General features: G+C 39.4%; 1 protein-coding gene across 1 annotated transcript in view; it reads right to left on the bottom strand.

Annotated features, from left to right (window-relative positions):
• The window catches only part of Wdr7 (WD repeat domain 7), a 301023-nt gene that overhangs the window by 220416 nt on the left and 63489 nt on the right, over positions 1-17118 (bottom strand). Inside the window, 1 exon segment of the mRNA XM_028857247.2 lies at positions 14993-15207. Within this exon segment, the coding sequence (XP_028713080.1) occupies positions 14993-15207 (215 nt within the window).

Raw genomic sequence — 17118 nt, 5'->3', positions numbered from 1 at the left:
CTATCTTTAAATAGTCTTGTGATTTATTATTCTTTCTGAATCCAATCTATAATATCATTTGATATGGGTTTTATCTAAAAGTAGAGTTGATTTGTACTACCAAGTACTATGTTAGCTGATTTTCATAATCAAATGCAAGACAGATACGTTGTTTTGCGTGTGTGCGCGTATGTGTGTCGCACGTGCACATGGTACTGGTTGTTGGGTATGTGTGTTGGCATGGGTGTATGCACATGAATGTGCAGGCCAGTGTTCAGCTTCCTCAACTTAGCGCTGACTGATTCAGTTCACGCTGTGCCACCTCCCCAGCACTGGGATTATGTGCACTGCCATGCCCAGCAGTGCCTGGCTGCAGGGACCCAAACTCGGGCAGGTCCAAAGGCTCGTCTAGCACCCACTTTACCAAATAAGCCATTTCCCTAGCTTTTGGTGATATTTTTTTAAATTCGAATTAGCTTTGAAATCAGTGATTAAAGACAGGTTAGAAAACGAATGTCTACCATATACACAGACCCCTCTTTAAACATCAACACTGAACTCTAAAATAGATTACAAGAAAATTTTTACTAAAAAATATTCATTTACTATTTTATAAAATGCATAATTGTATAGGTATCCTATTTATAATGAATGGTTTAAACAACTTATGTTTCCTTAATATAAAAAACTGATTTAATATCAAAAACTATTTTGGCAGAAAAAGAAACAGTAATTGTCCCCTTTATTTTTAACATGAGATTTTATTGATGAAAGTGATTTAAAGGGATTTCAAATTTTCTTGTGCACAATAATAAATGTAAAAAGTACATTGGATAAAAATAAATAGATGTCTTATTGTACTTTTAAAATAATCTAAAGTAGATGAGGGAAATCCTCCTCACCTACTAGAAAATATTCACAAGGTGGCTTCAGCATTGGCTATTTTAGGTAACAAGAAAAAAGAAGGGAGGAAGAAGAGGAAAGATTGGAGGAGACACAGAAATAGCAAGAAAATCTGTCTGCCCAATATGGGTATTTGGCGCCCTCTGCTGTTAAAACTGCTGTTTCTCCATGCTAATGAGTTCCTCAGAGAATCCGGTCACATTGAGAATTAAACAATATGGCCATGGTCATACCACCCTGAAAATGACAATCTCCTCTGGAAACAGACAATACTATATTTATCTTAAAAACCTGCTTTTGGATGGAATGAGAATTCTTGATCAGGTGTGAATGATAACATGGTAATACAGTTCCTGTCATTTTCTTTCTTTTCCATGTGCTTCCATTAACAAGCACAAGAGAAAGTACAAACTAAGAAAAGATATTAAACATATCAAGGAGTAGAGTCTTTATATTTTATTGCAACTTATTTAACAGGACAAAAATGAGATGTAATTATAAATATTAAATGCAAATGTTCATTAAATCTTACATAGAAAATATATTTTGAGCTGGGCGGTAGTGGCACACACCTTTAATCCCAGCACTTGGGAGGCAGAGCCAAGCAGATCTCTGTGATTTCGAGGCCAGCCTGGTCTACAGGGCGAGATACAGGACAGGCACCAAAAACTACACAGAGAAACCCTGTCTCAAAAAACAAAAAAGAAGAAGAAGAAGGAGAAGGAGAAGATATATTTTGAAGGTATTTCTTCTGAAGCTCATAGGCTATTATTACACAATTATTAAATAATAAGAGACTGAAATTTTAATATATTAAGAGTCTTTACAACAGCACAGGAAATAAACTTCCAAGTCCAGCCAAAGAGCCGAGAGCCCCAAACAGCAGAACTGGAAGCTCTCTGTAACAAGATGACTGTTATATGGGCAGCTGACTTCCCTACATCCAAACTTTCTGTCTTCCAGGACTGAAATGACTACCCACTTCAGGGGCTGAGTCGGCTAGTGGATAATACCAGCAGTATTCCCTCTCCGGTAGAAGAGAGACAACACTCCTCTCTCTTGAAACCAAATGAATGTATCAGAGATGGGGAAAAAAGAGTGCGGCTAACTGCGGGGTCCTGTGGTCGGGGTGGCTGTGGTAGGAGAACCGCAGGGAGGGAGGGGCTTGCCACCTCCTAAGATGCCCTGTTGGAAACACACCCTTCTGTCAAAAATCCCTCTTTTATTTGTAAATGAATGGTGCCAAGGTGAGATTCTGGGGGCCTGACCTGGTAAGGACAAGTAGAAAGCAGAAGACTAAACGTGGTAAAATGAAAAGGAGAAGACAGAAAACCTGGATCAATGTGGCAAGCAGTTCCTCATTTCAGAAAGGCACCGTAACAGATTCTAACCTATCAATTGCGATTTTCTCTCCTCACTGCTCTGCTGGCCACACTCACCGCTCCTATTCACACTGGCATCCAACATGCTACGACATCTGCCTGGACCTCTTTTCCTCCTGATATCAAGCCAATGGCTCTGCTGATCAATCATCTCTCTGGGACTCTCTCCATTGGTCCACACCTTAAGTAGTCTGAGAGCCACATTATGAACTGCACACTGGCTCCCAGGCCAGAACAGGAGCTGTTCAGTGCCAGCATCTGTTCCATGTGGGTGTGGCTAAAGCACTCTCCAACTGGTTCTAGCTCAGGACCTAGTTCATAGCATGAACCCAACATACACTGAACAAATACAGAAATCACTCAACAACCAAGTATTAAACCAATGTGCAGTAAATACCTATTGTAAATGTTTGGAGCATGTTGTAACATTTAACTTCATTACAACCCAATTATGCCCATTTTCAAGCTAAAGACAAAATTAAGCTAAAAGGTTCATCAGTCACTTGGAGAACATACAAATCCATGGTGAAAATGTAGGAGGAAATCATTCTTTCTGCATATACCAGTCATTTCCCACATGTTCTGAATTATACGAGTTCTCAGCATCAGTTCCGCAGAGACTGGAGAGATGGAAGGGGTGTAGTTAGGAAAGAACCCTCAAATACTAGGCTACTTACACTGAGTCAAGGGACAGCTGGGAAGAACGTAATAGAATCCTCTCTCCACATGCTACCGAGCAGTCATTCTCAACCAGCAGTGAACTTTGGAAACACTGGAAGGCACAGTTTTCCAATTGTGTTAGAGGTGCCAGCTTTGTTTTGCTGCTTCAAGTCGTAAGTAGAATGTGGCTAAAGTTTCTTCCTACAAATATTCTGTAATCTAATTAGATATGATACAACATTAAATGTAGAAAAATGGCACAGGAACTTTAAGCTGTTAGTTCACAGGGCACTAGAAGAAGCATGTGAAAGTCCTATTCTCCATTGCTCCTGCACAAAGCCTTTCAGACGGCACTGTATTCTGATGGTGAGGCTCTTCACCCAGTGGGAAACGGCAAAGTCTCGGAAAATTCTTTTGTACCACCTAAGATTGAGAACCACAGAGAGCCTCGCAGGTCCTGGGCTGTCTCAACTCCACTCATCTTGCCCTCCTGCTGAACTAGTGGAAAACTCTGCCACGCCTACTCTTCATCCTCAGAGCAGTACTTCAAAAACTGCTGCACATTACGACCGAGGACCTTCTAAAAACTCCATGCACTACTGCGCCTGCATATAAATGGAATCAGGAAGTCTGTGGTAGAAGCTGGGCGGCTCTGACAAATTTTAGAGATCCCAGGTGATTTCAATGTGCAACAGTCTGGTCACTGCCCTCATAGGGGCATTACGTCACTGGAGTCCACCACTTCTTCAAAGACCACAGCCAGCCTCATCCTCCCTCACCCAACTGTGACCCTATGCTTAACCACACCAATCAACCTATCACAACTACTCTTCAATACCCTTCTTCAATCTCTAAATGACAGGACTGCAATTCTGCAACTGTTGAGAAAATATACCCTCTATTTTTCCCATATGCCTTTACTCTAGCCCATTACAACTGCAAATGCATTCCATCTTTCTCCTTGTTTTTAGCTTCCACTCTCTGCCCTGACCTCTGTCACTCAGTTCGCTACTTCAGTACCCCATCTTACCCACCAGACTTCCCCTAAAATGCATAAGCTTTAGAAATGTGTTGTCCTCAATCCCATCCACTAACCCCAGAAATACCCATTCAAACATGAAGCTTCTCCTCCCTTCTCTTCAGTTTCAGGAAATGAGGTTTTCTTCTTCCACACCAAAGCCTGTTGCTTTGCCCCGGAACTGAATTTCCTTGTTTATCAGTGATCAATTCTCCCTTCCCATTTGGAAGCTCCCCCTCTCTGCTGGCTTTTCATCTTCAGCTAAGGGCATCCCTGCTGCCTCCACAACCACATCCCCATCGAACTACTCTTGCTCCTTCTATCTCCTCTCATATAAACTTCACTTGCTAGATCTACTCGCACTTATCCAGTCCAGGTTCTGCCCTGGGAAGACGGTCTGAAGAAAGGATGCTCTGATGTGACTGGCAAGCACACTCGGTCCTTCGAAGGTTTGATGGTGATTGCACTTAACACAGTGATGGCGTCTGCCTGGCCCCTCTTGAGTCCCGTGGTTGATGAGCACGTTCCCCTGGCCCCCCTCATATGTCTGCTGCTCCTATCCTAATCCTGCCTCTTCCTGCTTCTTTTAGAGCTGCCATTTTTTTAAATAATTTATTTAACTTTATTTAATGTGCAGTGATGTAAGGTGTCAGATTCCGAGGACCTGGAGTTAGACAGTTGTGAGCTGCTATGTGGGTACTGGGAATTGAACCTCTGGAAGAACAGCTAGTGCTCTTAACCACTGAGCCATCTCTCCAGCCCTAGAGCTGTTATTTCTTAAGAGTCTGTATACGAATGACCTCCCTTACTTCCATAGAACTAAGAACCAGACATATACATCAAGGAGTCATCAGTGTGTGTATCCCATCGCCCTACGACTCCCTCAAATTTCAGACCCTTAAATTAAACCACCTGACAAATATCCTGACGTGTATAACACACGGGCACCTCAGGTTCACCATACACCAAGCAAACAGCTCTTCACTGTCCCTATAAAACCTGCTCGTACATTCAATATCACATTGACAGAGCCACTTTCTACTCAATCAATCAGGGGACCTTTGGATAAACCTTTCTTATTACTCATACCCAATCAATCATCAGCTCCCACTGAATACAATTCAATTCAACTATTGAGTTTAAATTCTCCACTGTACTCCTTCTTATCAAATTTATTGACTGGTTTTCATGTAAAATTCCATTTGAGTAACGAACTCTAAAGTTTTTTTTTTTTTTTTGGTTTTTTTTTTTTTTTAATTTTGAAAGCCACTGAGGCAAAAGGTAAAAGTCTCAGCATCTTCCCTTGGTCCAAGATGAACTCACCTTTATTGTCCACCACTACTGGTCTCCAGCCAAAGCTCCAGCAATGCTGACTGAGCAGGGTCTCTCCACGCCCATCTATGCGGAGCCCACTGCCCCCTTTCTCCGTTCATCATCAATAGGTTCCACTTATCCCTCCTCTGAACAGCCAATCCTGATCACCTCGGGCTAGGACAGACTTTTGCAATACTTCCTGCATTTCTCACCATGCCATTGGCTACACAGCTTTGCAACCATGTCTTATTCATTTGGCTCCCCAGTGCCTAACTAGTCAATAAATGGTTAAAAAAAACTTGACTGTTTCAATTATTTTGTAGCAGAAGAAATATAAAAGTCAAAAAGTTTTAAAATATTTCATATGTTCTAATAAAGAACAAAATTTCTTCACAAATACTAAAAGAACTTAATTCTCCTAGTTGCCAAAATATTAATAATTAGTCAAGAACCTTTATATTTTTATCATAATAACCTCAACTACTCAAAGTAGAATTAAAGATAAAGAATCACATATGAGGGCTAGGAGTCTACAGCCACTGAGGTCATAATCTACTGAGTAGTCCTTGGCAATCTATAATTAAATTTATTTAGGATGATAAAGAACAACTCTGCTGTATCTCACGAATTTCATAGCAACATAAATTTCCTCTTAACACAGAATGCCTTCAGTTAATGAATTTCCAAGGGAAAACAAGATCTGAATTTAAAACCATCATAGAACAGACCACTTTTCCTTGGCTCAGGATATGATTCATTACACTGACTATGCACTCTAGAGTACATTTAGAAGTCCAATGAACACTTACTATGTGCAAGGTATATAACCAATACGGCATGAGGATCAAAGGGTTGTTTCAGGTAGTCCTTTGGAAATTCATTATTTGATGGTGTTATGAAACCATAGTAAATAATCCAGTCATGTCTAATTTAAGAATTCTTCAAAATAGGAAAGGAACCAAAAATAATGTAACTAGTAAAATATATATATACACTTATTATTAGTTATTTAGTTATAACTTTTAATTCATCTTTATTGGTTAATTGAATCATTCATTTCATATTTGTAGAAATTTAAAACCCATTTCTTTCAAACTAGAGAAAAAGTTGACAAACTGAGTTGAAAATTTTGAAAGTATTTTATCCTAAGCTATAAAATACTTTTAAGCTATAAATTACTTATAAGCTATAAATACACTCATGTACACATAAAAAGGCACATGCATGCACAAACTACAGTGTTCCTTCACATATGTGTGAAAAGTAGACATGTTTTAATGGAGAATTGCAACAGATGGTAGACTGGTGGGGCAGAGGAGGCCAGATGCATAGAGAAAGATAACTTATCTGGTTATTATCTGAGAAAATTGTTAGGACTGATCTTAGAAGGAGATAAGCCATAAAAGTTGTTCTCTGGATTGTTTCAAGGAAAATGGATAATACCTGTTATTAGTTAGGATTATTAGCATCCATAATGGGACAAAACGTGGTGACATTTGGTACTGTGAAAGGTGCTAGCATACTTTCTCTGTAATGATTCACATGGTTTTACAAGCCATGCAATATTTCTGTCACATATTTTCTTTTTTAGACCCCTGTAAAAATATAAAAACTCATCTTAGCTCAAAGGACCCGATGACTGTTAAGTACCTTCTGCAGATTCTAGGTAGTACTAAAGACAAAGGAATGAAGTTCCAAGAGATCACCATGAACATGAATCAAATGAGTTAACGAATGAGTTCAACTTAATGAAAGACCCAAAGCCACAGATGTAAGAAGCTCCCAGCAAAATGAAATCAAAGACAACCAAAACATTGCATATTTCAGTAGTTAAAAGACAAAAAAGTCCTATCTTCAAAGAACAATAATAAAAATGATACATAAATGCTCAAACAAAAAAATCAAATCAAATATTATGCATGCCTGAAGTGCCAGCACTCAAGAGGTAAAGAGGAGGATCACTGAAAACTTGACATTGGCCTAGTACACATGGCAAGTTCAATGCCAGGCAGTGCTTCATATTGACAACCATGCACACACACAAAAAGTTAAGGCATTTTTCCCTTTCAATAAATCTCTTGTGTGAGGTTTGCTCTGCAGTGGCACTCTGTGGTTATTTCTTGGCTCTCGAATGCCAGTGCTGTGGGATGTCTTTCTGTACACTGTGAATATGTGTTGCTCTGATTGGTTGATAAATAAAGCTGTTTGGCCTATGGCAGGACAGGATAAAGCCAGGCAGGAAAGTCCAAGGGAAATAGACAAGAAGAGAAAGGAGAGGCAGGGAGATGCCATCCTGCCGTCCAGGGAGCAACATGTAATGGCACACAGGTAAAGCCATGGAAAACATGGCAAAACATAGATTAATAGAAATGAGTTAATTTAAGATATAAGAGCTAGCTAGCAAGAAGCCAAGTTCATAATTAATATAAGCCTCTGTGTGTTTACTTGGGTTTGAGTGGCTGTGGGACTGGGTGGGACATAGGAAAACGTCCAGCTACATGCCAGGATACCTTTCCCCTTTTAGCTGTAATATTTAACCATTTCTTTCTATTAGTAGCTATCAAAGCCTACTTTTATCCACTAAGAATAGGTTGGTTTATTCACTTCTTTCTCTTTCATCACCATCATCAACTCTTAAATTCTGCTCTCAACACTGAGTCGACCTACAATGTTCTACCAGTCATCCCTTCTTCCAGCACATTTGATGATCTAACAAGACACAAACCCTGCCCTGCAGCAATTCTGTTTTCTCTGTCAACCACTAAAGGCAAATTTCATCCACACTCTCTACTTCCACATCACCTCATTTTTTTCTCAGTTAACTCTACCCTAATTTCTGAGCTAACTCACTCTACCAAAACAACTCTCAATGGCATGTTCCTAATTACTAAATCTAAAAACATTTTACCCCTAGTTGTTAATGTTATTTCAGTCTCTGATCAATTGCTGATACATACCTTTTTTAAACAAAGGGTTGTTTTCAACTGTATGGGCGAGCTAGACATATATTTGCAACTTTTCTTATCTCTTCCATTGACTCATCTTCATTTTCTTACCACCTAAAAAAACATTGTATCTTCAAAGTTCTTCCCTTTCCATACTCTGCCCCTCCAGGATATGACCATCTGAAGACACAACTTAAAACCTGTTTTTTATAAGATAATAGTCGGCTGGGCGGTGGTGGCACATGCCTTTAATCCCAGCACTTGGCAGGCAGAGGCAGGTGGGTCTTTGTGAGTTTGAGGCCAGCCTGCTCTACAGAGCAAGATCTAGGAAAGGCAGAAAGCTACACAGAGAAACCCTGTCTTGAAAAACCAAAAAAAAAAAAAAAAAAAAAAAAAAAAAAAAAAAAAGGTAATAGTCTATCTTTAGCCTATAATTACATCCCAAGCATTTGCAGTGTATTTAAAATGACTAAAATGTACTAAATCGGGTTATTCGTTCATTAGTCAATGAATGTCAAAGGTTAAAGACTAAAATGAAAGGAAGGAGGCATACATATGAACACAGAGTCTCACAGGACACTGCCAAAGTGTGGTTCTTGTTTCAAGAGTGACAAGAGGCTATGGGTGGTTACTTGTTCACCACAACCCACACCTAGCAAGTTAGAGACTTAATTTGAACACAGACACACTTGTCACTAAAAGCCATACTCAAGTATTCCATTTAACTGCTTTTCAAAAATGAAGCAAAAGCCATTCCAGGGACAAACTACACCCACAACTCTGAAGTTAAAAATGTTATCTTCTGAGGCAAGAGTCAGCAAACTAGCCCTCCAGCAAAGAGAGCATTCCACCTGTTTCATGAACAGTTTCACTGTAAGGGAATCATACTCATTTGTTCACATATTACCCACAACTGCTTTCACACTAAAATAGTTAGGTTGCTGTGACAAATCAGGCCCACAAAGCTTAAAAACATGTACTTCCACACTGAACATGATGCAGGAGCTAGGCTGCAGATGTATCCATTTGTGCTAGGCTCTCCACAATCCATTGATTTCTGCATTATGTCCAGTTGTGATTTTTTGTAATGGTTTCCATTCGCTGTAGAGGGAAGCTTCTTTGATGAAGGATGTAAAGTACACTTACCTGTGTTAATGGTAAGCCCCTATTGCTGTAGACCACACACATAAGACACAGAATTCAGATTATTTGAGCTGGATCTAATCTGAAAGCTACTTCCTGTGGTCCAGCTTCTACAGTACCAGAAAATACTATGCAAGCTGCCCAAAGAGGGAAGGAACTAATAGTCCTATTTGTTGTAACACCTACAAACCATAACAGTGACCACCACAGCAAGATATTCATAAAGATGCAATGGTGACTGGCATTCACATGTTGGTGGTAATTAACATCTGTCCAAGTAGACTTAAAGACCACTCAACAGGAAGGAGGCAGGCCTGGTACCAGAAACCCAGCCAAGTTCTGAGAGCCGTGAGTTCATTGATCATAAAGAGAGTCTACTGCAGCCACTTTGTTAGACCAGCATAATTCCTAACTACACTCTAAATCTTATCCTATAACCACAGGTAAGTGTGGACCACAGGTGAAGGTTACTTACAACAGCAGAGATGAGCCCAGAGCAACTCCACCATCAAAAAGTTTTATTCCACCATGGATCATGACTTCTCCATAGCTACAGAGGGAGCCCCACTTCAATTAATCTTCCAAACTCAATATACTCTATCACTTCTGGAGACCTTAAGATCAGGGGACTATATGCAATTTGGGCAGAATAACATAAAGTTGGGAGAGCATAGGAAGGAGTGGCTGGAACCTCATGTGAGTCTCTCTACTCTCTTCTTCTATGAAGGAGTGGTAACTGGCCTCATCTTGAGGGTCTCCGGCAAGCAGTTAAAGCTGTTCTGATGAATACGCTGCCAGCTACTCTGCTTAGAAGACAGCATTTGACAACACTGCTCTATCTTCCCAGCCTGGAGCTTCCTTCTCAGTGTTTTGGTCTCACCCATACATCCAGCTTATACTCCCACCAGAAGAGGCAACACCTCCTATTAAAATCCTCAGGGCCTATTCTATAGACCCTACATTTCTATTATTAGCACTGGGCTTGTGTCTCTGAAACAGTCCTGAAAGTCAGACTCTTCTCATGCTTATCTGTGAAGATGTATTTGTTCAACTTACACTGAGAACACAAGCCAGCCCTTCTTTATCTTCACTGCCTAATCCCATTTCTGGCCCTCATGACCTCTCACTGTATCAACACAGTAGCCTACTACTTTACTATGGTGACATTTATTAGTACTCTATTATTAGATATCACTAAACAGGACAAATTTTTTTAACAAAATCTTTCAAAACAACTCAACATCACAGAATTGTCTGTTAAAGCCTCAGCTTTGCAATCAAGTACCTTCACAATATGATTTCAATCTACACTTCCAAACAAACTTCTCCCTAAATGTCTTGGGCATGTTGTAAGTAATTTACACATGTAAATTTTACACATGTAAAATATACAGATGTATAGTTATACTAAACACTGAAAATAAAAACTAAGAAACACTTGATGCCTTTCCATAGGAAGTTTAATACAGACGAGAGAAAAAAAATTCAAGTCCCCATGCAAAATGGGCATCCTACCAAAAGCAATATATAGACTCAACCAAACCCTTATCAAAATCCCAACACAATTATTCAGAGAAATTGAAAACAATCTTCAACTTCATAGGTAAACAAACAAAAATCCAGGCTAGCTAAAATGATCCTTAATAATACAAGAACTGCTGGAGGTATCACCATCCCAGATTTCAAATTGTACCTCAGAGCTATCATAATAAAAACAGTATGATATTGGCATAAAAACAGACATGGTGATCAATGAAATAAAACTGAGGACTTGAATATAAATCCACAAACCTATGGACACCTGGATCTTGACAAAGCAAAAATTACACACTGAAGAGAATACAACATCTTCAAGAAATCATGTTGGTCAAACTGAATAGATGCATATAGAATAATGAAATAGATCCATATCTATCACTCTGCACAAAACTCAACTCCAGATAGATGAAGAATCTCAGCAGAAAACCAGATATACTTGAATTCATTGGCACAGGAAAGGACTTTCTGAAGAGGACAGTGACAGCATAGGCATTTAGATCGACAATTACTAACAAGGATCTCGTGAGGCTAAAAGCTTCTATGTAGTAAAGTACACCACTATTGGAGCTCAGTGGCAGCCTATAGAATTAGAAAAAAAATCTTTATCAGTTTATCAACATCTATCACATATTTAAATATATAAAGAACCCAAGAAAACAGAACATCAAGAAAACTATTATTTTAATATTAAATTTTAGATTTTAAAACAGGGTGGAGAATTAAAAAGTTTTCTCAAAATATGAAACAAAAATAGTTGAGAAACACTTTTTAAAAGTTTAACAACTTTAGCCACTGGGGAAATGCAAATAAAAACTACTTTCAAATTTCCTCTCACCCCAGTCAGAATGGCAAAGATCAATAAATAAACCAAATGACAGCAGGTGCTAAGGAGGATTCTATGAAAGAGGAACATTTACTCAAATCTTCTGGGTGTGCAAACCAGTACAGTCACTATGAAATCAGTAAAGAGGTACCTCAAAAAGATGAAAACATATCTACCACAAGATCCAGCTATATTCTTTTTGAACATATGTTCAAAGGACTCTTACTGTAGAGATACCTGCTGTCTTAGTTTCCTATTGCTATGGTAACATACCATGACCAAAATGTAAGTTGAAGAAGAAGGTTAATTTGACTTAAACTTCCCCCATCATAGTCCATCATCAAAAGAAGTCAGACCAAGAACTCAAGGCAGAAAGTTGGAGGCAGGAACTGAAGCAGAAGCAAATAGGCTACTTATTGGCTTGCTCTCACTGGCTTACTCAGCCTGTTTTCTTATACAACTCAGGAACAACTTCCTGGACCCTCCCACATCAGTCATTAACCATCAAGAGGCCCTTGCTCACAAGCCAGTCTGGTGGAGCATTTTCTCAACTGAGAGACCCTCTTTACAAATGACTCTAGGTTGTATCAAGTTGACACCAAACTAACCAATAGCCCTCCTCACCCATGTTCATTGCTGCTCTATTCATAATATCCATGAACTGGAAACAACCTATACATCCATCAACTGATGAATGGATAATAAAAATATGGCACACTTAAACAATGGAATATTATTTAACTGTTAAGGAAAACAGAATTAAGAAATTTACAGGTAAAATGGGTGGAGCCAGGAACATCATCCTGAGTGAGGTAACCCAGACCCAGAATAGCAAATATTGCGTGTTCTCTCCCATACGTGGATGTTAGCATTTAAGCTTTAGATATGTGTGCATCATTTAGAATATCTACAGAGGTTATGGGGCTCGTAAGGGATCAAGGGATATGAGGGGATGTTCCAAGGGAGGGAAAATGGATTATAGCGTTGTAAAGGGATAAGGGGAAAACTAGAATTGGGGGATTAAATTCAGAGGGGGATGGGAGGGCAATGTAAAGCAGGGGATATGTGGAGGCAACTAACACTAAAAGCCTTTTGAAAAACTATATGGAAACCTACTATGATAGAAGCTTCCTAAAATATATACACATATAAATGGAACTCAAATGGAGTTACCATTTAATGGAGGAGGCAATGCATGAACTAGACATATGATATGAAGTAAAATCCCCAGTACCAGTATGAGTTGCATCTTGTTGAGTTGTTGGCCAAAGGGTCCACACAGACTACACTCCCAAACATTACAGGTAATTGCCAGTATTACTGGTTACCTTCTACAGCTTGATGGTAAGTCCCTATTGCTGAAGATATCCCTTACATCACTGAACACGGAGAAATAACGTTGCTGCCCAACTAGAAGCTTTACCACTAGTGACTAGCATTCATAGCACTGGAAGGTAGATACACACTACCCGAGGAGGACAAGAGTCACCAAGCTAGGAACTGTGTGACCGACAATAGTAATCTACTTGCAAGACTTACTGGTGCCATTGAAGCATAATGTTATAGGAGTAATCATGTTTCGGTTGGATTAAAAGCCCATTCCATGAGATGGAACCCACACCTGACACTGTAAGTAAGGCCAGAAACTGAGACTAGAGAGGCCATGGGCCCTTGGAGAAAACCTACTACTATTATTCTGCTAAAGGAACACAGCAATAAACTGACTCCTAAGGGCATTCTGCTGTACCCATAGATCAGTTCATTGCTTAGCCCACATCAGAGAAGCTTCCTCAGTATATCATAATCAACACGAGGCCTACAAATGGACAAGTGAAGACAGTAAGAAACCTTGGAGAGCTCAGCCCTACAAGGAATGTCTCTATCAAATCCCTTCCCTCAAGGTTTAGGGTGGGGAAAAAAAAAACTGGAAAAGATTCTAAGAGCCAGAGGTAGTGAGTGACTCCAGGGAAAGAGCATCTCCTAGACACAGCAGGGTTGATGAACATATGAACTCCCAGAGACTGTGACAGCATACACAAATAGTTAAGAGAAATCCTTAATGGTACAGCCAACATACATTTTTCATGAAGTGATTATCCTCCTGCAGCCTCAGCTTCCTAGGCCTTTTTCCCCTTCTATAACTGGTTTCTGTGGAGGCAAGCTTTCCTCTATAGCAGCTGTCTGCTGCTTTCAACACTAACTGCACTATAAAATACACTCGTAAAAGAGGGACACACAAGACTGTCGAATCCCATAATGAACCATGACCACTTACTAAAGCCATTCATAAAAAGGACTACATCCTGCTTACTTTTCTTAATTTCCCAGCTATATAATTCTTCTTCTAATTTTTTTTTATTTCTAGGAGCTACCATTAAGATAAAGAATGTGACTTTTATTTCTTAAAATTATCAACAAGAAAAAAAATAAAACATGAACACATGCTTTCGTTAGTACATTTTTTTCACATATGCACAAAATTAAAATAGTGTTAAATTGTATGATGAGACAATGACTTCCAGGGTCAAATCTATGATCCTTTGAAACAAACGACAAGCACAACAAACACATTTAGGCTGTGATTTCTCCTCAAACTTTAGGGCACGGCCCTGAGAGCACGGAGGAAAACCACAGAAGGATTTCACAAGTCCAGCTAATGAAATATAAACTACAACAAGGCTGATAAAACATTAATGTCCTGGGGAAAAAACAATGTTCAAAGGGTGAAATCACTGCCAATTACTGGAGGATATGGGTCAATGAGAGAGTCTGCCATATTTCATATACTGCTAGCATTCACCAATTAATAGCTAATTATCAGTTTACAGGTGAGCCGTTCAACACCTTCAGTATTTATACACAAGTTTAACCATTAAAAAAATGGAAATCAGAAATAAAAGAGAACCACAAAACAAACAAGAGGCTCAGCTTTGCCAAACAAAGGAGGGGGGCCACATCAACGGCCCGGGCCTGCTGGTGCTTTTCAACAGGACAACCTCCTGCCGAACGGAGACATAGTTAGTGTCTTGATGGTAAATACCAGTTAGAAAAATCGGATTGAGTTCAGTAAATATAATTTCAAGATCTTCAAATGGTAAAAAAACAATTTACTTTGTTAAAATGCTCAGCACTGCAAACATTCCAAAATTATGCTGGATAAATCCAACAAAACCACGAGATTGTTCTCCATCAATGTCTCCTCTCCAGAATTCAGAGACACCCCAAAGCTACATTACTAAATGACCTCTCATGGAACCCACAGACTCAAACTCCACACAAAGCTCACCTTGTCAGAGGCCTCAGAAGCCAGGAGGTTAGTCGCAAGGGTTTGCAGCTTATGGTGGGCCATATTTTTAAGGGCAGCAAGACTACGTCTCGTCATGGCTTGTTTCAGGTTGACTGCTGGATGACTAAGAGAGTCTACTGCAGCAGGAACAGCCTCATCGCAAGCGTTCAGTATCTCCACCGCTGTTATTCCCATCGCACAGCGATCCAGCGCACCTGGAAGGCCACATGTCCACATATATTACACAACACTGTGAACTTTTGTTTGTTTAGGTACAGAAAAAGAATGGCACGGCAGGTTTTGTAGGAATGTCTTATCAGTACTGACCCACAAACATTACCTTGTACGTCCTTTATATACTAATTTTCAATGGAGATTCCACAATTATTCTTCTCCCTTAAGACTTCATACACCTTCCCAGTAAAATCAAATTCAAAGCCAAGACTTAAGAACCTCCACCAGGCTTTTCCCCTTCTGGAGAAAGGGAGGGTTTTCTTGACCAGTCTGTCACTTTCACACTATATAAACATCGATGATATCACCTTTCTAATAGTTTTCTATCAACATTAAACAACAACAACAAAACTACTTCAATAATTCTGAAGCTTTTCTCTAAGAAGCATGCAAAAAACAGGAAGGGAAATACTGTGTCTCCTCCATTTAGTCTGCAAAAATGTCTTCTTCAGTGCTGGTTATCAACCTAGTGCCTCATACATGCTAGGCAGGAAGAAAGTGTCCTACCACTGTGCTACATCCCCAACATTGTGATTCTTGGTTTCATGACTTAAATATTTCTTGGGTTTATGAAATAAGTACTATTTCTACTCACAGCTACTTCAAAGCACCTTCTCTGGCCTCCCCTTCCATTCATCTCCATCTCCATACTTCTTAAGTTAGAACACAAACTTCCTCCTGTATAACCTGAACTACATCAACACCGTTCTTACTCCCAGATTATTTTATCAAGCTCTCTTTTCTGTTTTACTTTCTCCATAATTCTAACTGCCAGCTCACCAACTATATACTAGGAGTTTCTTTACGGTTAAATTATTCTTATGTGTATGACTGTGTTGCCTACATGGATGTGTGTGCACTGCACAAATGTCCGATGCCTGCAGTGGGGTAGAAGAAGGTGTCACGGTAAAGTTGCAGACAGTTGTAAGCTGCCATGTGGATGCTGGGAACTGAACTTGAGTCTTCTGCAATAATAGCAGCAAGAGCTCTCAAGTGCTAAGACGCTCTCCAGCCCCTTACCTAGTCTCTTACTTCCTCTTCAAGGCCAGAACTGTGAACTACACAGGAAGAAGCTACAGAGTTTGAGGCGTTTGCTCACTCTAATATGCCTATGTGCAGTATTAACTACTTGTTGGTTAATTAGATATTTAGTTAGCAGCTTAAAATAGAGTTCTTGCAAATCCATGGGTGAAAAAGGCCAATAGATAAAAACAGAGAAGTCGGATTTATTTTATATTTCAACTGAGATGGGAGATACATGTCTTTCCTCTTCTTGCTGTTCGAGCTGTAGCTAGTGATATAAAGGCCCCTGGAGAGTCAGGAAGGTACATCCTGAAGGTATCGACATTATTTATTTATTAAATTTATTTATTTATCATATCAATAAAAAATGAAGCTCTGTAAATCAAGTTCAGGCAGGATTTGATGTACGAAGTGTATTTAAACTCTGAAAGCTACCTGAGACATCATCATAGTGTTTGGGGAGTGGGTGACTCAAAGATAAATGTGCTCACACATATTGAGTGCTTTTCTGTTTGCTTAAAAACCAGCTCTGCTGGTTGATTTTAGGTTAGACACCTTAAATATTTTTCTTATTCATTTATGTGTCATACTTTAGTTGCTTTTTTCCTTTTCAAATGCATAGACATTGCCTGAAGTTTCTCATCGAGGGTGATGTTGGCTTTGGTTTTGTCATCTATAGCCTTAATTATGTTGGACTATGTTTCCTTGAGTCCTATACACTAGGCTTTTTATGATGAAGACGTGCGGGATTTCATAAAGGGGTTTTCCTGTATCTTTTGAAGTGATCGTGTACTTTTTGTCTTTAAGCCAATGTATGTGATTTATTCCATTTACTGATTTGTGTCTGTTGAACCATCCTTGCATCTCTG

Source organism: Peromyscus leucopus, chromosome 19 (assembly GCF_004664715.2).
Source record: "Peromyscus leucopus breed LL Stock chromosome 19, UCI_PerLeu_2.1, whole genome shotgun sequence".
NCBI classification, from domain to species: Eukaryota; Metazoa; Chordata; class Mammalia; order Rodentia; family Cricetidae; genus Peromyscus; species Peromyscus leucopus.
The sequence above is the reverse complement of the archived record's forward strand: the minus strand, read 5'-3'. Positions and strand labels throughout refer to the sequence as shown.